The sequence below is a fragment of the Aethalodelphis obliquidens genome, unplaced genomic scaffold (genome assembly GCF_003676395.1).
Source record: "Aethalodelphis obliquidens isolate GAN/ISIS:26980383/991018 unplaced genomic scaffold, ASM367639v1 scaffold5, whole genome shotgun sequence".
In the NCBI taxonomy this organism is placed as follows: Eukaryota; Metazoa; Chordata; class Mammalia; order Artiodactyla; family Delphinidae; genus Aethalodelphis; species Aethalodelphis obliquidens.
Window position 1 is genome coordinate 56411047 of NW_020837949.1, and position 26869 is coordinate 56437915.

A 26869-nucleotide genomic window follows, 5' to 3' on the forward strand; every position below is an offset into this window, starting at 1 on the left:
GAGTATGTAATGCATTTACATTTAAGGTAATTATTGATATATATGTTCCTATTACCATTTTCTTAATTGTTTTGTTTTTGTAGGTCTTTTCCTTCTCTTGTGTTTCCTACCTAGAGAAGTTCCTTTAGCATTTGTTGTGAAGCTGGTTTGGTGGTGCTGAATTCTCTTAACTTTTGCTTGTCTGTAAAGGTTTTAATTTCTCCATCAAATTTGAATGAGATCCTTGCTGTGTAGAGTAATCTTGGTTGTAGGTTTTTCCGTTTCATCACTTTAAATGTGTCCTGCCACTCCCTTCTGGCTTGCAGAGTTTCTGCTGAAAGATCAGCTGTTAACCTTGTATGTTATTTGTTGCTTTTCGCTTACTGCTTTTAATATTTTTTCTTTGTTTAATTTTTGATAGTTTGAGTTAATGTGTCTCAGTGTGTTTCTCTTTGTGTGTATCCTCTATGGGACTCTGTGCTTCCTGGACTTGACTGACTTGTTTCCTTTCCCATGATATGGAAGTTTTCAACTATAATCTCTTTAAATATTTTCTCAGACCCCCCCACCTTTTTTTTTTTTTTGTAGTATGCGGGCCTCTCACTGTTGTGGCCTCTCCCGTTGCGGAGCACAGGCTCCGGACATGCAGGCTCAGTGGCCATGGCTCACGGGCCTAGCCGCTCCGTGGCATGTGGGATCTTCCCGAACCGGGGCATGAACCTGTGTCCCCTGCATCGGCAGGCGGACTCTCAACCACTGTGCCACCAGGGAACCCCTCAGACACTTTCTTTTTGTCTTCTTCTTCTGGGCCCCCTATAATTCGAATATTGGTGCGTTTAACGTTGTCCCAGAGGTCTCTGAGACTGTCCTCAATTCTTTTCATTCTGTTTTCTTTATTCTGTTCCCTGTTTGTTATTTCCACTATTTTATATTCCAGCTCACTTATCTGTTCATCTCCCTCAGTTATTCTGCTATTGATTCCTTCTAGAGTATTTTTAAGTTAAGTTATTGTGTTGTTCATCACTGTTTGTTTGCTTAGTTCTTCTAGATCCTTGTTAAATGTTTCTTGTATTTTCTCAATTGTGTTTCCGAGACTTTGGATTATCTTTATCATTACTCTGAATTCTTTTTCAGGGAGGTTGCCTATTTCATTTTCATTTATTTGGTCTTGTAGGTTTTTACCTTGCTCCTTTGTCTGTAACGTATTTTTTTGTCATTTCCTTTTTTTTTTTTTTATGGGTGGGGCTGTATTCCTGTCTTACTGATTGTTTGGCCTGAGACGTCCAGCACTGGAGTTTGCAGGCAGTTGGATAGAGCTGGGTCTTTGTGCTGAGATTAGGACCTCCAGGAGGCCTCACTCTGATTAATGTTCCCTGGGGTCTGAGGTTCTCTATTAGTCCAGTGGTTTGGACTCAGAGCTCCCACCATAGGAGCTTGGGCTGACCTCCGGCCTGGGAGCCAAGATCCTGCAAGCCACATGGTGCGGCAAAAAAAAGAAAAAAAAAAGGAGCAGTACAATATCAAAGAATAAAAAACAAAATAAAATTAGAAAAATAAAAAATATATTATGAAAAGTAAAAATATAATTGGAACAACTGTAGTAATGTAAAATAAAACGACAACAGAAAATAGAAAAAAAGGAGGGGGGGCCGTGCAGGGGGAACAAGCCAAATGGAGAGAACAATAACAAAGTATAAAGAATAAAGTAAAATTAGAAAAAGAAAAGATTTATTAGGAATAATAAAAATATAAATGAATCAAGAACAATGAATCAACAAGGTAAAACAGGACCCCAATCTAAAAGAGGAAAAAAAAAAAAAAACCCTGGGTGGGGGGGGAGCTCTCAGGCAGGGGTGGGGTTTACAGTGGGGTGAGACCTAGGCAGGTGGGGGGGGTTGATGTTTGAGTGTAGGGCAGGGCCTCTGCTTAGGACCTGCAGGGAAGGGGAGAGGCAGCATGTGGAAAGGAGGGCCTCTGCAGTGTGGAGTTCTGAGTTTGGAGGTAAGGCCCTGGGTGAGGGTGTGTGGGTGGGGTTTAGGCCCAGCACATCGGAGGGGGTCTCAGAGGGGGTCTCCGAGTATAGAGGTAGGGCCCTGGGTGTGGGTGTAGGGGCGGGGCTTGGGCTCTGCATGGCAGGGGGGAGACTCCAAGGGCACAGGATTAGGCCCGGGAGCCCAACAGGCTTCCCAGTGCCTAAGTGGACAGGGAAAGCTCTGGCCCCGTTCCCTTCCATTCCTCCATGCCCCCACTCCCCATCTCCCCCAGGGTCTCCCCAGTCCCCGCTGGACCCCTAACCATGGGTGTGTCCCGCTGGGTGTAGGAACTCCTCCCCTCACCTCAGGGGTGCCAGTCCTAGAGGTCTGGCCTTTACTTTTGCTCCCCGTTCCCTCCCTCCCACTCCCTCAGGACCCATGTGGCTGGAGGGGGCCTCGGTGGGCAGAGGATCAGGCCCAGGATCTCAGCAGGCTCCTGGGGGCGCAAGTGGGCAGGGGAGACCTGGCCACGCTCCCTTTTGCTCCTTTGTCTTCCTGGTGGTCCCCCAATTTCCCCCTTCGGGTGTGAGATCCCTTCCTCTCCTTCAGCTGCTCTTCAGGGGTGCCAGTCCTGTCCCACCTCTGCTTCCCCTCCCCCTCACCCCCCCATGCCCCATGGCCTACCCGGTTGCTGTGGGTTCCTCCCATCCCCTTAGGTGTCTGTGGTCCCTCACCGGTGCCTGGTAGATGCCCTAGTTGTGCGGACACATGAATCCGTGTCCTCCTAGTCTGCCATCTTGACTCTGCCCCCTTGTGTATAAGTTTTTGCATAGACATATATTATCAGTTCTTTGGGTATGTACCTGGGAGTGTTTGGTAGTCTGACAGGTCATTTCCCCGTTCCCCTCCTCCCCACTCCCCACCCCCACAAAAAAAGTCAGGTCCTAATACCTGGAAACTGTAAATGTTACTTTATTTGGAAAAAGTGTTTTGTAGATGTGACTAAATTAATGGTCTTGTGATGAGGAGGTTATCTTGGATTATCTGGATGGGCCCTAAATGCAATCACAGTTAAAGGGAGACAGAAGGGGACTTGATACAGACACAGAGGAAAAGACATACACATATGCAGGAGAAAGTTATGTGAAGACAGGCAGAGATTGGAGTGCTGTGGCCACTAGCCAAGGAATGGCAGCAACCACCGTAAATTGGAAGAGGAAAGGAACAGATTCTCTTCTAGAGTTTCTGGAGAGAGTGTATCCCTGTTGACAGCTTGATTTCAACCTTGTGATTTCAGACTTCTGGGCTCCAGAATTGTGAGATTATAATTTTTGTTGTTATAAGTCACCCAGTTTTTGTTAATTTGTTATAGCTGCCACAGGAAACCAATACAGAGTGAAATTGGTGGGTAATATGGTAATTCTATGTTTAATATTTTGAGGAACTACCAAAGTTTCCCAAAGGGGCTGCACCATTTTATGTTTCCACCAGCACTATATAAGAGTTCTAATTTCTCCAAATCCTTGCTCGTACCTGTTACTGTCTCTTTGATTATAGCTATCCTGGTGGTTGTGAAGTGGTACCTCATTATGGTTTGGATTTATATTTCCCTGATGAGTGATGATGTTCAGCATCTTTTTATGTGCTTACTGATCATTTATATATCTTCTTTGCAAAAATGTCTGTTCAGAGCCTTTGCCCATTTAAAAATTGGGTTATTTATCTTTTTATTGTAGAATTCTAAGAGTTGTAAACTTTATAGTTTTAGTTCTTACATTAGATCTGTGATTCATTTTAGTTAATTTTTGTATATGGTGGTAGGTATGGAGACAATCACTTTTGCCAAATTCTCAGTCATTACCTACATCTTCAAATATTGCTTTTGCTCTTTCTCTCTCTGTCTCTCCTCTCCATACAGTTGCATGCATACTAGATGTTTTGAATGTGTCTCACGTATCTCTTACGATCTTTTCTCTTTCTTCCATTTTTCTTTTTCCATTTGTGCTTCAGTTTGGATATTTTCTGTTGCACTGTCTTCGAGTTCATTATTCCTGTCTTCTGCTGTTTGACTTAATCAGTTTTTAATTTGAGGCATTGTATTTTTTTGGTTATAGAACATTTGTTTGATTGTTTTTATTATTACAATGCTTTAAAATTTTCATTTCTGTCCATTTTGTGCATCTTTTTCTCTATTTTATTTAACTTATTTATAGTAGTTATCTTAAAGTCCTTGTCTGTTAACTCTAATATTTGGAGCAATTTCTGCTTTTCACAGATTTTACTGTTTATTCCCTCTTTACTTTAGAACCTGTGGATTTAAAAAAATCTAGATTTTGTTTTTAGCTTGATTTTGGAAACAACAATGAGGCTTGTTGCAGGAAGAAGGAAGAATAGGGCAGACCCTGGCCCTTTGTTTTCTGGGTTAACAGGAAGGAAGTATTTGTTTTTCTGGAATTGCTCCTATAATGTACTGATTACTCAGGAGAGACAGTAAGAGCAATAGCATTAAAGAAAGAAGAAATCAGTATGACATGTGACTACTTGCTAATTTAAGTGCCATACTTGCTAATTTAATTGGTAAATGCTGTGTGGAGATAGGCCCTGAGCTAAAATATATTTAGATAGTGATAATCAACTTGATCTTTTGGCTTAGTAAGAATGATTAAGATCTATGCTTTTTAGCATAAAACATGTATTAGCATTTGTGGTTTTATAAACCCTATAAATTATTTCTTGGTTTTTTTGGCACTAATAGCTAAGGATGTCTTAAGTACATGAGTTGGTGAGTAGCTTTTAGTTTAGTCCCTTAAGAAAAATATCATTTCCTATGCATTCATTATTTTTGCAATATAGTAAAAATATTCTGAGTTTAGTAAATATTTGTGGGTTTTCTCTTACAGATGGTAAGATATTAACAAGTATGTAAAAGTGTTTACTGTGTTGGTCTGAATGGGTTTTCAAAGTTGATTATGATCATGATGATAACTCTATAATAGTTTTTGTTATATTCTTGTGTGCAGTGGACTTTTCTTATTTTTTGGAGTATTCATTTTCTTTTTTTAAGAACACGGCTTGATGAACTGAGAATGTTTCTAGAAAATGAGACCTGGGAACTTTGTCCTGTTAAGTCAAATTTCAGCATCTTGCAGCTTCACGTAAGTTTAAGAGCAAATAAATCAGTCTTTTATGTAGTCATCTTTAAAAGCAAACCATATATATGGAAACATTTATAAAATAATTAAATTAAGAAATAGTGCCTTTCCTTTTTTCCTTAAAAGTGATTAATAATAAGCCTCTTTTACAAGGTGATACTTTAATGGATGTCAAAATCTGTCTCTTTTTACAAATTCATTTTATACACTTGAGTAAAACTCCTTTGCCTGAAAAGAGTCACAATTAAAATAATTTGTTTTCTTTAGATTTCAGAAGAGGGTCTACTGCTTCATTTAAATTTTGCAGAAAAATCAGTTATATTTTGATGGCCTTTAATGAAAATGCTTATATTTGCAGAATGTTTGTCATTTCTTAAAGGGTCTAATAGGTTCTGAATTTATGCTGCAACTCATAAATTTGTCTGTAATGAGAAAATGCCTCAGAGATAAAAGAGGCACTTATTAAAGAAAACATAACTAAGTTTTGTTAGTTAATTGATTCCTTGAATCCTAGAATGTAATATGTGAAAATATCCTTATTTTTTTTTCTCTTGGTTGAAACATATTATAGATAAATATTTCTTGTGTGGTAGACCATGTCCTATCTGACAAATATCAAATATCAGAATACAGTATGTAAATTTAGATCCCTGTTTAGAAAGTCGAGTGTGTAGTTTTTGCCTTTAGAAGAAATGGCTTTCTAGAAAGAATTTTCTTATTCCTGGATAAATGTAAAGAATACATGATTAAAAGTTTTTTTAAAGGGACAGTGTTTATGCTCATATTGTATAATAGCTTACTTCTCATCCAGGTTTATCATATTGCTTTCCTAATGTGGAAATATTAAATACACTGAAACATGTTGATTAATAAATGCTTAAAGACAATCAAGTTAACATTAATATTAACATTATTTAGAGTTATTAAATTAAGATGATTCCTTAACATTATTTAGAATTCCAGCATTGATTTTAGAATCTCTATTTAAATACTTTTATTTGAATTTGTAGTTAACCATCAATTTGTGTGTGTGTGGGGGGGGTACATGTGTATATAAACTTGCTGTAATTAGAAAACAACTTTTTTACAAGGTACGTTGAAACATTTCCATCCAAGTGAGCATTATATCCTTTAAAGTGGTTACCTTGAAGTTTCAGTTATGTAAGATGAGTAAGTTCTAGAGATCTATGATACAACATTTTGCTTGTAGTTAACAATACTATACTGTGCACTTGAAGTTTTTTTAATGGTAGATCTCATGTTGTAACCACAATGGGGGAAAAAAGTAATTACATTGAAAGCTATTTAAAAATTTTTTGTCTTATTAATTTATAGTCACCCCTTGTTTAGAATTTTTTAAATAATGGCCTGATTTTTTTTTTTTTTTTTTTTTGCGGTACGTGGGCCTCTCACTGTTGTGGCCTCTCCCGTTGCGGAGCACAGGCTCCAGACGCGCAGGCTCAGCGGCCATGGCTCACGGGCCCAGCCGCTCCGTGGCATGTGGGATCTTCCCAGACCGGGGCACAAACCCGTGTCCCCTGCATCAGCAGGAGGACTCTCAACCACTGCGCCACCAGGGAAGCCCGTAATGGCCTGATTTTTAAGCATTATTGTGGATCTGATTTAATGTGTAGCTGCAATTTAAAAAGAAACTAAACACATCATTTGAAACTTAGTAAACCAATGTAATTTTAAAGAGGATTATCTCTGAATGTGAAAAATTTTAAATTGGGGAATAATATTAAAATGATTAAAAAGTATAAGAAGAATGTGTACTAAATTTTTGTTAAAAATGATTAAATCAAGAGTTTTGTAATTCGAAAGAACTTTAGCCATTATTCCATCTCTTCCTCTAATTAGCTGTATAATCTTGAACTTGGACCTGAATCCCTCTGGACTGCCTCAGTTTCCTCATCTGAGAAGTGTGTGATTTGGACTGGGTGCTATAACTCTCTAGTTTTGGTATTTGTGATTCTTTGATCTAGATCGACCCTTTCATTTTACAGATGAGGAAATGTAGGCATAGGGAATCAGGGGACATTCCCAATATTATGTAGGAAGTTAATGGAATATAATGGATTAAAGTCAAGCTAGGACTAGAAGATGTATCATCTGACCTCAGCATGTATTTTTGTTTTCAGCTTCTTGGTATATGAAGAAAAATAAATGAAAGTTTATAGACATCAATATAACAAAGAAAGTATATCTTTTATGCTTGGATTTCAATGTATTCACATAGAGTATCTCAAATGGTGCAAGCTATTTGAGTTAACAACAATTAGTTTTTATGAATGACTTTATTAAAACTGTACTCTACTAGGACTTTTGCTGTTATGTAAAAATTTTTAGAATTATCATTCAAATTGAAGTTATTTAAAAAAAATTTCTGTGCAGTTCCATAAAGTAAGCCAAAAGCAGCTTGATGCAGATAACCCTGTTTTAAGTGACATCAGCGACTGAGTTGTCTTTAGGAAAACCTTTGAACATGTATGTCCAAGTTTGTGCTTTCAGATAACTTGTAAGATTTAAAAATGAATAACCTAAAAAAAAAAGAATAACCTAAAGAATAGGATTGTTTTCTATACTAACTACATCTGCATTGATGGAATATGTTTATGTACTTGAATTTTATTGTTGTGGCTAAAAAGGATCTGGCTCCTTTTTTTTTTTTTTTTTTAAACATCTAGGAATTTAAATTCATGGAACAGTCACGTTCCCCATCAGTTTCACCCAATAAGCAGCCATCCTCAACTTCCTCAAAAATGGTAACCTTGTTTGAGCAGTACTGTAGTGGTGGGAATCCATTTGAAATTCAGGCTGACCACAAAGATGAAGAAACAGAAGATGTCCTGGCTTCTAATGGGGTATGTGGTGCTTTTAAAACATACTGTGGAACGTTAGTGGGATTTTCTTATTGAGTGTGTTGTACCCAATGAGCAAGGTAATTGACTAGATTTAGTCATACATTTACCACCCACCTTCCTGCCTATATACTTAGACACCTGTAATACTACTTGTACAGGTAATGAAGGGCTTTCCAGTATGCTTTCTTGACATTGTCCTTTTGAATGATAAGTTTTGCCTTTATGTTTATTTTATGTTGCTATTAGATTACTTTATGTTCTTACCAGGTTACTAATTGAGTAGGAGCATAGTTTATTCACTGCATAATTATATGATTTGTTGGATAGATGTATGAAGGAATAGATCATCTGCACTTTTTTCTCAACGCCACTTGTTGGGTAACTAAGGAAGTCATTTTGTTCCATGTCCCCTTAACTGAAACAGGGTAATGTCTTGTTTAATTACCTGGCAGGGATATTTTGAGGATTTAGGAATACAATGTTTTAACAGCACTCTGAGCAGCTCAAAAAACAGTATAAACTAGAAGTAGTGTGAGTTAATGGAAAGGTTTGCAGGCAGATGAATGAATATTACCTTTATTATTGATTAGCTGTGTGGATCTTGGCAAGTTATTGTGATTTTTTGACCCTCAGTTTCCCCATATTTACAATGAGGAAATACTTACTTCACAGCTACCTGTAGGGCGTTTTTACAGTATTTAATTTCCAGAGGGACTAGGTATAATTTTTATTTTAGATTTGATGAAGTTGAAGTGAAAACTGTTTGGGTTTGACAAAAATCTGTTGAATTTGCCTCCATAATTTTGGTTTGTTTTTGTTATTAAGTGCAGATATAATTTTAAAAATATTGTCATGAAAATATACCACTATCATGTTTTATCATGAAGTAGAAGTTATTCCATAGAGAACCATATTTAAAATTATAATTTAGTGATTCTCTGTGACATTTTGCCTCTATAAAGTAGACTAAACTGAAAGGAATTAAGTCATTCCAATATTTTTGAAATAATATATCCCTCTGCACTGGTGATTTGTTAATTTAAATCTCGCATAACATTTGATTCTCATTATTTCTGGCAGTTGTGTTCAATAAAGTAAGCACGAACTCTGAATTAACAAATACAGAACCGTTGTTCTTAAGCAAAATATGGGATTAAGTATCTGCAAGCCTCTGGTCACAACATTTCCACCAACTGGTCCATACACAACCTTGTTTTATGTGTGTTTTTCCTTAAAGACACCTAATTTAATGTAGTGCTGATTTGTTAACATTGAACACATGACCAACAGCACTGTAACTCATGCCTGAGTGAAGCTTATCTAACATATGTATTTTTACCTTAAGGCATATTACAGTCTTCTCGCACTTGGGAACACTAGACAGCACTTTAGTACTATGATTGGGGGGCATTCTGAACAGTGAAATCACCAGCAAAATGTACAAAAATTTTAAGAATGTGACACTAAATAGACTTTGAAAAGGGCACTTGCTTACAGCAGGAGAGCTGAAATAAGAAGGTAGAGTGTCGCCTTGCTTGCTCTTAGCTGGGAACATGTATGTAGGGTGACTCAAAAGTGTTTGCCACTCCACATGGCACATATCCGTGAATGACCAAGGAGTGTCATGAAGTATTGATATTGGGATTACAAATTGTATCAAGTAGGGAAATCTGCAAATAAAGAATCCTTGGAAATGAGGATCTGTTGTACTGTGGAACTGACCCTAGTTTGTGTAGAACACCTTTCTGAATGCCACCAGGATCACATTGTGTACAAGTGAGGGAGAATGTCTGTAATGTTTGTTTGTAGTTATTAATGTGTGATCTAATCTTCACAGGTACAGCATAAGTCCTGAGGGTCAGGGTCCACATCTTAAAACAGCCTGTCGTAATGCTTTAGACTCTTAAAAAATAGTTGTTGAATTCGGGGACTGACTTCTTCCCTTATTGTCATTATACTGGTCTCCTCAACTGGCATATGGGGACAAAACTTCCTCATAGAATTGTTTTGAAGATTCAGTGAGACAATTTATGGAAGCACTTAGCCCAGTACTTGGTTGAAACTCAATAAATGTTAGCCATTATTTAATCATATTAGTTTATAATACTAATCAGCAATAATGATGGTGGTACTGCCACTGCTTCCTTTGTTGTGCATGGACTCCACTGTCTTCTCCCTTGCCGGCACTGGGCCATGGTGCCAAAAAGATGATGAAAAGGCACTCTTCCTCTCAAGAGCAAGCCCACCATTTTTGTCCTTGCTCTCAGTAGTCCATAGCTGCTAAGCCTAATTTTCTAAGTTGCCCTTGGAATTAAATCTCATCATAATGAATTAGATAGAATATTAGCATGTGTGTTGTGTTTAATTAAGCTGACTTAATACTTCCAGCGTACCAGAATTGTATTCTCAAGCTTTTTATAATGAACTAGCAAAATGGAAATAAATAGGATGAAACCACTTGAAGGAAGAGTTTTTTTAATCAAATAAACACTCTTTTCCTGTTCTAAGGTCTAGCAGGGTATGTGTTTGTTTTCATTTGTTTATATGGAGATTCTTTTGGGCATTTATAAGCATTTGAAATACAATGTTTGTATTTTCTTTTGAGCTGGTTAAGGTAGGATGATAAAGAAGAAAATGGAAAGTTAATATGATTTCTTGATGGCAAAATTAAAGCTCAGTTATTAAGAACTTTCATCTGTCATGTACTTCTTATAAAATTGGATACTTTTTTACTGTGTTGAAAGACTCCAAGAAAGGTTGGTTCTTCGTGCCCATTGTTGAATAATATACTGTGTTCTTTATAGTATGAATCTGATGAACAAGAAAAAAGTGCCTATCAGGAGTATGACAGTGACAGTGATGTTCCTGAGGAACTAAAACAAGATTATGTTGATGAGCAGACAGGTGATGCTCCTGTGAAAAGGTACTTATTCTTGGAATTTATGGTACTTCTCATTTTATGTTGCACGTTTAACATATAGGATTTACTTGAAAGGTTAAGGAAAAAAACTCATTAAACTTTTCTTTTGGTTATAGTGTCATGTGACAGAGGTTACTGTTTGTTTTTTTTTTTTAAACATCTTTATTGGAGTATAATTGCTTTACAATGGTGTGTTAGTTTCTGCTGCATAACAAAGTGAATCAGTTATACATATATCCCCATATCTCCTCCCTCTTGCATTTCCCTCCCACCCTCCCTACCAACCCCTCTGGGTGGTCACAAAGCACCAAGCTGATCTCCCTGTGCTACATGGCTGCTTCCCACTAGCTATCCATTTTACATTTGGTAGTGTATATATGTCCATGCCACTCTCTCACTTCATCCCAGCTTACCCTTCCCCCTCCCCGTGTCCTCAAGTCTGTTCTCTATGTCTGCATCTTTATTCCTGTCTTGCCCCTAGGTTCTTCAGAACCCTTTTTTTTTTTTTTGGTTCCATATATATGTGTTAGCATACGGTATTTATTTTTCTCTTTCTGACTTCAATCTGTATGACAGTCTCTAGGTCCATCCACCTCACTACAGATACCTCAGTTTCATTTCTTTTTATGGCTGAGTAATAGTCCATTGTATATATGTGCCACATCTTCTTTATCCATTCATCTGTTGATGGACACTTAGGTTGCTTCCATGTCCTGGCTATTGTAAATAGAGCTGCAATGAACATTGTGGTACATGACTCTCAGCAATCCCACTACTGGGCACATACCCTGAGAAATTAATGTATTTTAAAAATGATTCCTGGAAGGCTAAAAATGTAGTTTTTTTGATAATGGGCATAACCCAAGAACTCTTAATCTAGAGATCAGTGGTTTTTGCAGAAAAACAAACTTTTGATTTATAGAATCAGTGCCGCCTTTGGAGGCGGTTTATGCTTCACATAGATCAATTTATGTTTCACATTGATTTCCTTTTTCTCAAGGAGGAAAATAGTCATTTGTTTTGTATGTGGCTTTGCTGCCTCAATCTAGTAAATACAGAAAAATCTTCCCAATGTCATTGATATTTTGAGCCTTCTATTAAGGTTCCTATTTTTGTACTCGAGTTTTGTTTTATGATAAACTGTCTTCTTCAAAAACTGTGGTAACTGTATAAGAATTTTTGTCACCTTCTTTAAATTGGGCCTGATTCTGATTTGTGAGTGAGGTAGTTTCATGACTGAGTATCAGATATTGAGTGACCACAAATATACTTTATTTTTAATGATAGATTTAAGTATAGTCTTCCCTACCCTTTACCCCCAAAGTACCTAGTGAATACTTGATTGATTTGATACCCTGATTGATGTAATCTCTCACCTCAAAAGTGAACAACTCATATAATTGGGGATATTTTAATTGGGGAAATTTGTTTCCATTGATTTACACAAATATGTGGTATTTAATTATCTACATCTATGATCCATTATGAACTGAATAGAACTATTTTGTTGGACTTTTTCATTAGATGTTTTGAGTATGTTTTTACTAAAAGGAAAGGTCTAATTAAGTTGAAATGAACAAACGTCTGCCACTATATGTGTATGTCCTGGCATTCTTTGTAGGGTTATGCAGCCTCTTAAACTGTCTTTAACCTACCCCTAAGAAATATACACCATGTAAACTACTGATTGCAGTTAACCAGTCGACTGTTATATCAATTCCAACTTCTAAGTGTCTCTTGAATTTATCAAAATTTCTTGTATTTCACTGCTACCCTCCTAGTTCATGCAGAAATCTCTGGGCCAGGTTATTGAATCAGCCTCCTTACCGTGGCTTCCCATTTCCAGTCTTAACCCTTTCTGATCTGTTCTTGGATACAAATTTAGATTTTTCTTTTATATACAAATTTGATCATGTTATTTTCCTGGTTAAAATGTTTAATGGCTCACCACTGCATTTAAGATATGGTTCATACTCGTTATAATCATGAGGTTCAGTTCCTTTCAGTGATCTGGCCTTTACTTACCTCCTTTCTTATCACATTTCCCTCTGCCCACTCATTCTCCAGGCTACCACTGTCAACTCCTTGCGCTTCTTTAAGCGTACTCTGTTCTCTTACTTCCGATCTTAATTACATGTTGTCCCCTTTTTTCCTGTACTTACCATATAACTTCTACTTTTTCTTTGAATCTAGTGCTGCCCCCCAACTCCAGACTTTACCATTATACTTTATGCCTAATCCAGATTCTAAGGAAGGTATTTTTCATATTTGTAGGTCTGAAATCAGGATGCTTGGTACAGTTGATGTATAATTTTCCTAGAACATTTTTTTAAGTGACATAACTTCTTTTTTTGTTTATTATTTTATTTATTTGTTTTTTATTGAAGTATAGTTGATTTACAATATCGTGTTAGTTTTCAGTGTACAGCAAAGTGATTTGCTTATACATATATGTGTATATATATTCTTTTTAAAAATTCTTTTCCATTATAGTTTATTATAAGGTATTGAATATAGTCCCCCATGCTATACAGTAAATGCTTATTGTTTATCTATTTTATATCTATTTTTATGCATCTGTTAATCCCACACTCCCAGCTTATCCCCCCCTACTTCTCCTTTGGTAACCATAAGTTTGTTTTCTATGTCTGCGAGTCTGTTTCTGTTTTGTAAATAAGTTCATTTGTACTATTTTTTAGATCCCACATATAAGTGATATCATATAATATTTGTCTTTGTCTGACTTAATTCACTTAGTGTGATAATCTCTAGGCCCATCCATGTTGCTGCAAATGGCATTATTTCATTCTTTTTTATGGCTGAGTAATATTCCATTGTATACATACACCACATCTTCTTTATCTACTCATCTGTTGATGGACACTTAAGTTGCTTCGATGTCTTGGCTGTTGTAAACAATGCCACTGTTAACATTTGGGGTGCATGTATCTTTTTGAATTAGAGCTTTTGGCTTTTCTGGGTATATGCCCAGTAGTGGGATTGCTGGACCATGTGGTAACTCTAGTTTTAGTTTTTTAAGGACCCTCCATACTGCTCTCCATAGTGGCTGTATCAATTTACATTCCCACCAACGGTGCAAGAGGCTTCCCTTTTCTCCACACCCTCTCCAGCATTTATTATTTATAGACTTTTGATGATGGCCATTCTGACTGGTGTGAGCTGATACCTCATTGTAGTTTTGATTTGCATTTCTCTAATAATTAGCAATGCTGAGCATCTTTTCATGTGCCTGTTGGCCATCTGTATGTCTTCTTTGGAGAAGTATCTATTTAGGTCTTCTGCCCATTTTTTGATTGGGTTGTTGTCTTTTTGTTATTGAGTTGTATGAGCTGTTTGTATATTTTGGAAATTAAGCCCTTGTCAGTCACATCATTTGCAAATATTTTCTCCCATTCTATAGGTTGTCTTTTCGTTTTGTTTATGGTTTCCTTTACTGTGCAAAAGCTTATAAGTTTGATTAGGTACCATCTGTTTATTTTCGCTTTTATTTCTATTGCCTTGGGAGACTGACCTAAGAAAACATTGCTACAATATAGTGACATAGCTTCTTTTAATGGTTGTTAATTAATGTCTGAGAACCAAAGAAATACATTATAGTACCTTATTTCTCTGTTTACTGATTTCTCTTCCCCTCTGGACTGTAAGCTCTGTAAGGACAGGAGGATAATCTCTATATCCCCAGCCAATAAGTGGTAAGATTTTCAGTAACTAATTGGTGATTTTCAGTAACTAATTAGCAAATTAGATCCTAAGCTGAGTTACTTATTGATTTACTACTTGACAACCCTAATTGCAAATCTGTTTTGTTTTCTCATATTAAGCGTTTCTCGAGAGACTCTAAAAAGCAGGAAGAAATCAGATTACAGTCTAAATAAAGTGAATGCACCCATCTTAACAAATACAACACTGAATGTAATAAGACTTGTTGGTAAGTAGCTACACCTTAAAAAAAAAAAAACATTATTATAGCAGTTAAATTAGTCTACATTTGTTACCAAATGGGTTTTCATTGGGTACTCCAGGGCCCACCACAGTGAATGATTTAAGATGGTCATATGTCAGTGCCTTCTCATCTTAATTGTTCCAAATAGTATAATACTAATACTAATGTCAGTTTTTCTTTTTTAGTTAACTACTTAAAATTTGTATCTTCCACTTTTCCTAAAATATTCCAATTAATAGAAATGTAGTGGAAAAATTCTCTGTGAGTTAGAGGTACATGTAGGATGATGATAATACCAGTTTTATATTTGCACAATATTTTGTACTTAATTGTTTCATTGATCTTTGCAATCTTCTTGTCAGATAGGCAGAGTGATTAGTGGTTTTCTGGCATTTTCAGACACAAGAGTTCTATAAGCTAAATGTTCACACCATAGGAAATGTTCTTACTACAGATAAGACCTTTATTGATGATTTTGTAGAAGGCAAATAGCATGAAGAAATGCCGTATGAAATATTTAGGTTTGAAGATGTTATGGATTTTTTAATATCAGTATTTCAAAATTTTATATGCTATCTCAACCTTTGTATTTCACAAATAGGTCTGTACATTTGACAAATAAGTTATAGAGATGTCTTCTCATGTTAATTAAGTCATCTATACCAGTCAAGAATCTTAGTGATTTTCTGTAAAGATCTCTGTCTTCTGTTTATGGAGATGATAATTTCCTGTTGCCTGGTTTAATTACTCTTAGCTCTGATAAAATAGTCTGTGTTCCTGAAGATAATTTCTAAATTTCATTAATGAATAGGATAAAGAAGACTTTTTAAAGAAGTCCCACTTTCTTTTAGGGAAAATAGTGTGGAAAATTATAATAATGAACTGAGCAGAAAAGAAAAATTATGTATTTTTATGACACAGGAAAATGACAGATTCTAAAGAGCTATTGTTTGGCTGATTATTGCTGGGGAATTAGCTTTCCTTCTTTATCCAAGAATGCTAACTGAACCTAGCATCATGAGTTAGTCTCTAGAATTTACAGAATCAGAATTAGAAGAATTCTGAAGAGGTCATCTGGTATAATTTACCATAGAATGAGCATTTCTTTCTTTACTGCATCTGATATGTGGTGGCCATCTAGCCTCTGTTTTATGTCTTACAATTGCTGGAAGCATATTACTTTGGAAGACTACTCATTCTGCTGTTAGACTGATTTAATTGGTAGAAATCTTGTCCTCATGGTAAACCAAAATCTCTATTTCTGTCTCTGTCTCTAATTCTACCCTCTGGTCTTAGTTATGCCCTTAAAAGCAAGAAGAGTAAGTCTATACTTTTTTCTCCTACTTTTCCATGTGGTCACTTTTCAGATATGTGGTGGTAGGTATACTGTCCTTCCTTTCCTTGTACTTCCTCTTCCCCAGTCCATTCTTCAGGGTCAGTGTGCTCAGTTGCCTTATATGGTCCTCACTGATGGATATTCCAAAGTCCTTGTCATCCTCCTCAGTCTTCGGTACTCACTGTAGTTTTCGGTGTCTGGATACACGCTTGAGATGTAGTTGAATGAAGTCAGCTTTTGCTCGGTTATGCTGAAGTAACAAAACACCCTAACATATCAGTGGCTTTCAACCCAGAGGTTTATCATGATGCATATTGACTCCTGATCATCTTAGTTCTGCCCCATGTATGTCTTCATTCTGAGATGCAGGCTGAAAAAGTAGCACCAATCTGGGATTTGGGGAGAAGAGTAGAGCTGAACCATGTTATGACTCTTAAAGTTGCCACTCTGATGTGCCACCCTGACATGTCACTGGTCATAGCAAGTCAGGCTTGACTGGAAGAGAGAAGTGTACTTGTACTTCTGTCACAGGAAGGCACAACCAGTCCAGGGCAGTGGACAAGGATGCATAATCCTCTTACAAGAGTGGAGGTGGGGAAGAGCAGATAATTGGGGAAAATTATACAATCAACCACATTTAAGTGGTTGTATAATTTTTTTTCCTTACCTAGATCAAAACGGACTAGAGGTCATCATATTGCTTTTTACTGTAAAAGACATACATTCACTCAAATCAGATATAAAGCCACAATAAAATTGAGGAGGGGGAAGTCATGTTTTATTCAGTTCAGTGCAGACAAATCCAAATCTTCATTTCTTGATAGGCATAAGGAAATGAAGAAACAATGCCTTGTGCTATTCTCATTATCTAAGAAGGGGTATTATAATGACAGAAGTGTGCTGCTGGTGCTAAGTTCAGAAGACAGTAACAACGAATTCTTATATAAGGATTACTGACCCACACAGTGGACACTGTTTTCTAACAGTGGACTTACAGAAACAGAAAAGCTGCATTCTTATGGGCCTTTGGTAATCAGCCATATAAAGCCAGAGCAGTCCTGAATAAAACCTTACTCAGGGAAGAGAATCTGACCGTTGTCATTTCAGTCTTCTTCCCACTAGATCTTTTACTAGAGTTGCAATTAGGAAACAAGGCCTAGTATGAAAATTTAACTTTCATGTCTTTCCATTTAGGGCTGGGAGTAGGTGCTGCCATTATTCCCCAGTAGACTTTCCTGCCTACCACTTTCTCCCTGGGATGTCTTTATCTTCATATTGTACATATTCATAAAATAGAACTTTAAGGGAACCACTCACTAAGGGGTCTCCAACTAGTAAATGCCCTATTCGAACCATGGTTGTTATTGCATAGAGGTGCTTGAAGACTATAAACTGACAAAAGTAATGTCTCTTCCTACAAGGCCAGAAGTACAGTTGTGTGAATAAGATAGATTAATTTTTGGTGCCTGGGAAGATGAAGGAACTAATTACTCAGTGGTTGGGAGACACATTTTAGAACATTAAAGGCATATTCAAAATGTTATTTTTAAGTGATATTTATTTGGCATAATTAGGAGATATTAAACAAAAGAGTGTTAATGGGGCTTCCCAGCCCCAGGTGGTACCTAAATCTGAAGGCTTGGCGTTTTTCACAAGTGCAGAGGACCAATCAGAATGCTTGCTTGTGAAAAAAGAAAATCCTGTTAGCCTGATGATTTCTTGCAGACAGAGACAGAGAAATTTTAGGGAATGTGTCTCATCACTGAAGTAGCCTTGGTGTCCAAGGAGGCAGCTCTCACTTGAGCGGGTGTGATAGGTCTGAGGGGCAGAAGATAGATTGCCGAAACCCATGTTTGTAAAACCTACAGACCTTACAACAAAATTATTACTTTAGCAGCTGGAAGAAATACACACCAGCACATGCACAGGACTTAACATTAAACCAGAATATGTACATAAGGGATATTTGGTCATACTGTGGCTGAGTTGCAGTGTATATGATGAACACAGAAGTAGGAGGGAAGAAATCTCCTTCATTGGTACATTCTTTTAGGTGGGGCATTGATATTTTTATTTTATCATGGAGTGTTTTAAATTGAAAAAGTAATGCATGAAAAATTAAAATACCCTGAGGTATAAACAAAACTCCTGACCTCCAAGTCTCCTTCCTCATTTATAGCATTTCCAGTTTGCCTTTATTTGCTCTTTATACCCATTGATGATCTCTCAACTTAGTGCACTGTAGTAAGGGTAACGAACATCCTTCCAGCTCAGATTCTGTTCTTGCTTTTGCCCCATCAGATTGTCAGCTCCTACATGAGGAGAGAGTTTGTCATCTTTGCAGCATATAGAGCACCCAGCCAAGTGCTTTTCGCTTTTGTAGGTGCTCAATATACACTGGACTGACAAAACTTAATTTGTAAAATCTGAGTGTTAGAGAAACACTTTTTGCTCCTCTCTTGTAATAATCCACAACGGAAGGAGCCTCTCACCCCCACCCCCGACCCATGCACGTGTGTGTACACACACACACTTCCAGCACTTCTTCTTACTCTGTGTTCCCTCCTCTGCATAGGGGTTGTGGCTCACTGACTGAATTCCCCTGGGCCACCTTTCCTGTGGTAATCACGCTCCTCTCTCTGCATTTCCTACGATGAGCTAGTAAGTCAGGCCCCGACCTGTTCCTCTTGGTTGTAGTCCTTGTCCATCCATGCTGCTACTTGCTTGGTTTCTTTGCCAGTCCCTCTGTGTCTCTTTCCCTTGAGCATAAGGACTCATGGTCTAGATTTAGGGTGAGAGAGGGGTTTTTTTTAATTGAAGTACAGTTGATTTACAATGTTTCAGGTGTAAAGCAAAGTGATTTAGTTATATATAGATATATACACACATACATATATACATATATATGTATGTATTTCTTTTTCAAATTCTTTTCCATTATAGGTTATTACAAGATATTGAATATAGTTCCCTGTGCTATACAGTAGGTCCTTGTTATTTATTTTATATATAGTAGTTTGTAACCCCAAATTCCTAATTATCCCTCCCCCGCTTTTGGTAACCATAAGTTCGTTTTCTATGTCTGTGAGTCTATTTCTGTTTTGTAAATAAGTTCATTTGTATCATTTTTTTGGATTCCACATATAAATGATATCGTGTGATATTTGTCTTTCTCTGACTTTGCTTAGTATGATAATCTCTAGGTCCATCCATGTTGCTGCAAAGGATGAGAGTTTAAACAGTGCTTCCCCTGTGAAGCTTTTCCTCATCTCTAGATTAGGCTAGATTCCCTTCACGTAACATCCTGTATATACTTCTCCCTTTTTGCATTCATCATAAGTATATTTATTTTAAAATAATAGCAGAGGTAGCTAAGACTTCTTGCTCTTTTATTATATGCTATGTAAACACTTCACATGAATTTTCTCATGAATTCTTCATAGTACCCTTTTTACAAACTAAATTGAAGCTCAGAGATAAATAACTTGCCTTATGTCTGTCACACAGCTGGTAAGTGGCAGAACCAGGTTGTCTGATCTTAGAGCCAGTACATTCTTAACTTTCATCCTTCACAGCCAGTGGAGGACATCTGGAGCATTAATCCCTGGACAGAGTTCAGCAAGGTTATAATATAGGTTGGAGGCAGGAGGAGAACTTCTCGCAGTTTGTAATTTGGGAAGAGACATCTTTTGTGGTTATCTGGGCTATGTATTAGGTAACCTTCCTCCGTGTTCCCAAAGCATGCTGCGTCCACTGCTCTCTCTGTGCCCTCTATAGGGAACTCTGGAGAGGAAGAGAGAGGGTGGTATGCATCTGAACCATATCTTGAGCCACTGACCACATTTTTCCAACTAGGCTGGCTAACTTTAGAACCATGCTTCTATTTTTTATCAAGGTAGCACCTCTCACAGCAACACATTAAATAGTAAAGAAGAGCTTGCGGCGAAAAGCAGGTGTCTCCCACCCACCCACTGCTCCCTACCAGGAGTGTGAAGGCAATCTCTTGGTTTGTTTCTGTTTGTCTTTCTTCTAGTTGTAATTGCCCAGAAAAGGGTGATAAGAAGGAAATGTTTTGAATCCTTGTCAGTCTAAATATGTCTTTATTCTGCTCTTTCAGGGAGTGACAGTTTAGTTGGCTATAGAATTGCCGTTAAATATTACTTTTCCTCAGAAAGTTAAAACCTCTAATGTTCTATTCATTTTATTGTAGGTGAATTTCTTCTCTCTCTCTCTCTCTCTCTCTCTCTCTCTCTCTCTCTCTCTCTCTCTCTGAAACCTTTTAGTGTTTTTTCCCTTGATGTTTCAAAATTCTCTATTGATGTATCTATGTGTGAGTTCTTTTTCATTAAGTGTGTTGGGTAGTTCATGACCCTTTCAATCTGAAGGTTCATGTGCTCCTCAGCTGTGACTGATACTACTGTTTCTTTGAGGATCTCCACATCCCCATTTTCTTTAATCTCTTTCTTTGATTTCCCCTTACTCAAGTGTTTAGTCTCTTAGGTTGGCCCTTTATGTCTGTCATATTTTTCTAATATTTTTCTATATTCTTTTTGCTGTACCTTCTGGGAGACTTCCTTTTTCCCATTTCTTTAATTTTTTATTTAAAAAATCACATTTTTAATGACTTTAAATCTTTAAGAACCCTTTATAATCTGTGTTTTTTCCCGCCATATTCACCTTTTATAGGGTTTTATATAATTACTGTATTTCTCTTCCTTACCTTCAATTATTTTATTTTCTCTGGGACCAGCTTTTCTTTTTACGTTCAGTCTCTGAATTTTCCTCATGGGCCTGGTGATGTTTGATTATTCTTCCCTAAAATAGAAGGCCTATATAGCCATTGTGGGTGTTCTCTGCTGAGTAACTAGAATTGTGTTGAAGCTGGCTCTTTCTCCTTAGAATGAATGCTGACTAGGAACTTTATGTATAGGGTAGGGCAGGTCTGGGTGGATTTATTGGTAGCCTTTACCTTATGGGGACAGATCCCTAAATTCCCAGAATGAGATCGATTTTAATCTGTGGTGCCAATATCCACACTAGAAACCTTCGCTTTTCTAATTTATTTTCTTAAGTTTGCTCAATTTGGGGGGTGGGGGGGCTTGTTTATTTCTTTTGAAGAGGAATCCTAGGGGGTTTTATTGTTTTTGTCTGTGGGAAAATTCTGGCAGCCTCTACAGTAGTCCCCCCTTATTTGTGGGGGATATGTTCCAAGATATCCCCTGTGGATGCCTGAAACCACAGATAGTAGCAAACCCTATATATACTATGTCTTTTCTTATACATACATACCTATAATAAAGTCTAATTTATAAATTAGGCACAGGAAGAAATTAACAACAAAAACTAATAATAAAAATAGAAAAATTATAACAATATACTATAATAAAGTTATGTAAATGTAGTCTCTCACAATATCTTATTGTACAGATTTAATGCCTTTGCCATTTTAGCTAAGCACTTATCGCTGTGGCTGTATCTTTTGCAGTCTGAGGTGTGACAACAGAACTAGCATGAATTTCTTTTTCCTTTTTCCAAATTTCACAGATAGAAGATTCATTCTTACCACAGATCTTAGCAACCTCACCATACGACTTTTTTTCTTTCTTTATTAAGTCATGAGCGTTCACCTTTTCACTTGAAAGAAGCACTTTACAACTTCTCTTTGGCATACCTGAATTGCCAGCATCACTACTCTTGCGTTCTGGGGCCATAATTAAATAAAATAAGGATTACCTGAACACAAGCACTGAGGTACCACAACAGTTGATCTGATAACTGAGATGGCTACTAAGTGACTAATGGGCAGAATGTGCGGGACAAAGGGATGGCGCCAGATGGCACGAGATTTCATCATGCTATTCAGAACAACACTTGATCTAAAACTTATGAATTGTTTATTTCTGGAATTTTCTATTTAATATTCTTGGACAGAGGTTGACCCTGGGTAACTGAAACTGCTAATAAGGGGTGGGGGGGGCTACAGTAATAACTGCTGGGGAGGAACAGTAACTGGGGGCATGTGGACAGGTAGTTTGTCCCATATGTAGACCTTCAATTAATCCGTCCTTTCTCAGCCCTATTTCTTGCTCCTGTTCTCTTGCTGTAGCTGCTGCTTCTAAGCAGTCACATCCTATCGGACAGCTTCCACCTTCTTTGTGGTTCTCTTTGCATTTTTCCATCAACTTGTTTCCATCTACTGTCTGTCATCTAGTACAGGGGTTGGGAAACTATAGCCTGCAGGCCAAATCAATCTGACTGCCTGTTTTTGTAAATAACGTTTTATTGGAATACAACCATGCTCATTTGTTCACATACTGTCTGTGGCTGCTTTTGTGCTATGACAGCAGAATTGAGTAGTTGAAACAGAGACCAGCAGAGATGAGTCTCTGCCACAGAGGCTGAATGACATACAAAGCCTAAACTATCTAGTCTTTGGTCCTTTACAGGAAAGGTTTGCCAACCCCTAGTCTAGAAATGTTTTGAGATTTCTCATTTTCTGGTGATCATACCTACCTGCTGTTACATTCTCACCCAGTTCTCTTCATAGATGTTTTAATTCATTGTAAAATTCTCTTTTAGTTCAGTAAGTCTGAGGGGGTACATAAGTTCCCTCAGGCCTCCAAAGGCCTACTCTGCCCTCTTGAACTGGAAAGACAGAGTTCTCACTCTTCTATATTTGAATATACTAGCAGCCTGCTTATCAATGGCTGCCTTCCACGTATGACCATTTAAGGTCATGGAAGGAGCTCTGTGAGAGAGCAGAGACTCTGTGTAGTTCCTTGTGTCTTAACACAATGCCAAGAACATAGTAAGCTTTCAAAAAGTGTTTGTTGAATGAGTGAATGAATATAATTATGTATGTTTTTCAGAGCATTTGGGACCATCTAGTTTTATTTTTCTTCTGAATGCACATTTAAAACAGCTTTTACCTATTAAGAATTCATTTTTATATCCTTTCTTAAGATGAATTATATGAACAGTGGTTCATCTTATTAGGAATGGAGAGGAGCTTTTTATTCTGGATATGTATCAACCCCGAAGTTTGCATCCTTCCTCATTCTACTATTCACCTGTTTAAAATTTTCTTTTATGGATAAAAGTAATATAACATTTTTTCATTTTTTTCCTTTACAGTATCACATTATTTAATGTGTAAATAGTTTAAATAGCTATATGTTTGCAGTCAATGAAATATCTGCAGTGATCCAGAATGTTCTAGGAGCATACTATCAAATTTTTTTCAATTGAGATTTTTTTTTTGAGATATTTTTTTAAATGTCTGGTTATGTGAAATAATTACAATGAATGATTCTGAAACAAAAGACTTGTAAATAGGAATAAGAACAGAATCTAAATTGTGTAGTTTTTACTTTACGATGTGTATGTCTTCCTGACTGTTATTTAGAATCATTTCTCATGTAAATTAAGATGGATGGACTGAGTTCTTAGATAATAAAGAAATGGTTTTGATAGTAGACATTTCCATTAGAGTAAATTTCATTTTTTCCTACTGCAGTTAATGTGTTTTCTCTTGAATCCTGGTGTCCTCAATAGTACCAATTTAAAATTTATAGCAGTTACATAAAGTAGAGCCAGCACCTGAATCATTTGCTCATTTGGAAATAAAACAAATGGCCTGTTTTAATATCTTCTGCAGAAGAGCATTTTTTTTATAGATATGCTTCTTTCCCTATTATTTCCTATAAAAAATAAACACAATTAGGGACTCATTATTGTTTATTATTTGATTCAGCCCATCTCCCACGCACCCTTCAAACACATTAACAAGTTTATGAATGCAGGCATTTTGGTTTTTAAATTTTTTTCTGTAACTGTGTCATATGTTTAGAGGAAAAAGAGTGTAATATTGGCATCTTCCAAAGGAAGGAATGAGGAAGATATGTTCTTGGCACTTTGCAAGTATTGAGCTCTTGAGTGATGTAGTGATAAAGAAATGTTCTTAGCCTCTGACGCTAGATTTCACAGGGCTAGGATTCAGGGGAATGGGAAGTGTCTTCCACGTGTCCTTTTTCTTCTTGTTTTTTTACTTTTGCTATGTGTGTATAAGCTTATGAAAAGACCCCACTCTTCCTCAAGTACATTGTCTTTTGTTTTATTACACCTAAACATTTTTGAAGACATTGTTTGAAATGGAATCTCCAAGAAATGAGGAACTGTGTTGTTTGTACAGTGTCATTGTAGAAGAGTTAGTTTAAGAGTTCCATAAATATAAGACAAACAGTAAAATATAATGATATGAAAAATCTTCGTAGGTATTTTTTTATATCAGTGCCATCCAGTAGTACTTTCCAAGATGGTATAACTGTTCTGTATCAGTGCTGTCCAGTACAGTAGCCACTAGCTACAAGTGACTGTTGAGTACTTGAGGCATGGCTGGTGTGACTGAGGAATGTAATATTTCATTAAAAAAATATTTTGGTAAAGTAATTTTATGGTTTCTTAATAATTATAGACTAACAGATTTTAATTTTCTATTTAATTTTTTTTCTTTTCAGGTAAATATATGCAGATGATGAACATTCTTAAACCAATTGCTTTTGATGTTATCCATTTCATGTCTCAGCTATTTGATTATTACTTGTATGCAATATATACCTTTTTTGGTCGGAATGATTCAGTAAGTCAACCTTTTGGGGGAGGAGTCTGTTTCTTTTAAAATTTATTTGTTTTTGTAAATGTAAAATTCATTCTCTCTGTATAAAATACATAAATAACATTACTTTGAAAATTATCCATAAAAAATCCAACATATTATTGATATTAGCTTTTTGTGTACCCCATCACCTTATTTAAAATACATTAATTTTAAGCTTTGATATGATAAACATATTGTATGTTATTCAAATTTTTGGCAGAAAAAGTACAGCATCAGTTTCTAACCTTGACATATTTTGGTGATGAAAAATGTGCAGGTTGTCTTGTTTAAATCTGGCCCAGTGTGTAATTATTACACAGTAAATGAGACATTTTAAATATTGGCTAACAACCTTAGCAGGCACTACTACATTCAGAAAATAACGGCAAATATTTATTTAAAATAATTGAAAATCTTTGAACTGAACCTGCCACAGAATTAATTTTCCTGCACCTCCTTTTTGTGTTTCCGAAGCTCTTGTTGAGTTTATCTTTTTCTACTCCTAAGGAGATCAGCACAGTATTAAGCAGGTAACTGATTTGATACTTGGGAATTATTATGTAGTTCACCTACATGTTTGACAGTTTTTCGTATAAAAGTATACTCATAATACTAACTTTTCGCATACTATATTTTGTACCTTTTCAAAAACTTGTGAATTTTAATGGATAACTACATTCATCATATAAATGTTCATAGTCTTGCTGTGATTACAAGTATATCAAAGACATGATCTTTTAATATGGGATCTGAATTTCCTATGTTCTTAACTCTGCAAAATTAGAAAGAATACTAATATAATCAGAAACTAAGTTGCTGCAGAATTTATGTTGCTTTAAAATATGTACTAATCCATCACTCTCAATAAATAAATATTAAAGAAGAAAGACATTCTGGAGTTTTAGCCAATTGTCAGGATCGTTTAGTCTTCTACATGAGCTTTACTGTGTCTTCTTGGACTGTGCCTCTAGACCAGTGCGGTCTAAGAGAAGTTTTGCAGTAATGGAAATATTCTATATTTGTACTGTCCAATATGGTAGCCATAAGCCATAAGTGGCTTTTGAGCACTTGAAATGTGACTGGTATGATTGGGGACTGAATTTTCAATTGTACTTGATTTTAGTTAGTTTATCTTGAAATATAAATAGCCACACATGACTTGTGACTATCATATTAGTTAAAACAGTTCTCAACCACAGTTTTGATAAGATGTGTTCAAGTAGAGTCCTTCAGAAACTTTTGGAACTGAGTGCTTTTGGATGTGACTTTCTAGCTGATTAGATACTGGCACAGATTTGTTTACAGTGGGGTTCACTAGAAGCTGATGAAAGTTAGCAAAGTGCAGGTAGGTGCTCACTGTAAAGTATGCTGCATATTTTATTTAAAATCTGTTATGTTTTAAAGAAAACATTAGTCTGATATTTTATATTAAAAGCATTTTTAATCCTGTAAGACTCAGTAAAAGCCATTTCACTGTATTCAGACAATATTGTTAATTATAAGGGTTTCTTTCTATATGGATGTTCACCCATATGCTGTATTAGAAACAGTGTGTATTCTATGAACCAGAACAAAATGTGCATATGAGCGAGTTTGTATGAGTGAATACTGCATTTACTCTACCTCTTACTTGCACTTTTTAACATGGCTACTGCTGCTTCCTTCCCAGAAGAGAGAGAATTGTATGAGTGAATTTAAATGGTTGCTGCTCATGGAAGAATAAGCATCTCATTGTGTCCTGGGGGTTCTAGAAAGTCATTGTCTGGAAGGGGGGACACAGTGTATGCGTTAGGTTAAGGGATTTTTTTTCTGTTCATACTAATTACTCCTGAAGCTCCTACTCTTCACTGAACTGGTTATAGCCTACTACATCATGTTGTAGTATATATCTAATCCATTTGATTCTATTATAATAATGGTACTCATAGTATTGCTTTGTCTTGCCTTGCCTCAAGCCTTCTGTTGTTCAACTCCTGAGTTATGTTTTCTTTGGTCCTTCCTGTTCATTCTTTTGTGAAGACCATT

The 26869-nt window shown here is 36.5% G+C and overlaps 1 protein-coding gene across 3 annotated transcripts in view; it reads left to right on the top strand.

Annotated features, from left to right (window-relative positions):
• The window catches only part of VPS50 (VPS50 subunit of EARP/GARPII complex), a 135864-nt gene that overhangs the window by 86839 nt on the left and 22156 nt on the right, over positions 1-26869 (top strand). For all 3 annotated transcript variants that reach the window (XR_003431988.1, XR_003431989.1, XM_027102470.1), the window contains exons 17-21: positions 5017-5107; positions 7792-7968; positions 10773-10891; positions 14731-14837; positions 24705-24826. Coding sequence is in view for 1 of the 3 variants with exons in the window: in XM_027102470.1 (XP_026958271.1) it covers positions 5017-5107; positions 7792-7968; positions 10773-10891; positions 14731-14837; positions 24705-24826 (616 nt within the window). In the remaining 2 variants the exon portion in view is untranslated. The remainder of the gene's footprint in view (positions 1-5016; positions 5108-7791; positions 7969-10772; positions 10892-14730; positions 14838-24704; positions 24827-26869) is intronic.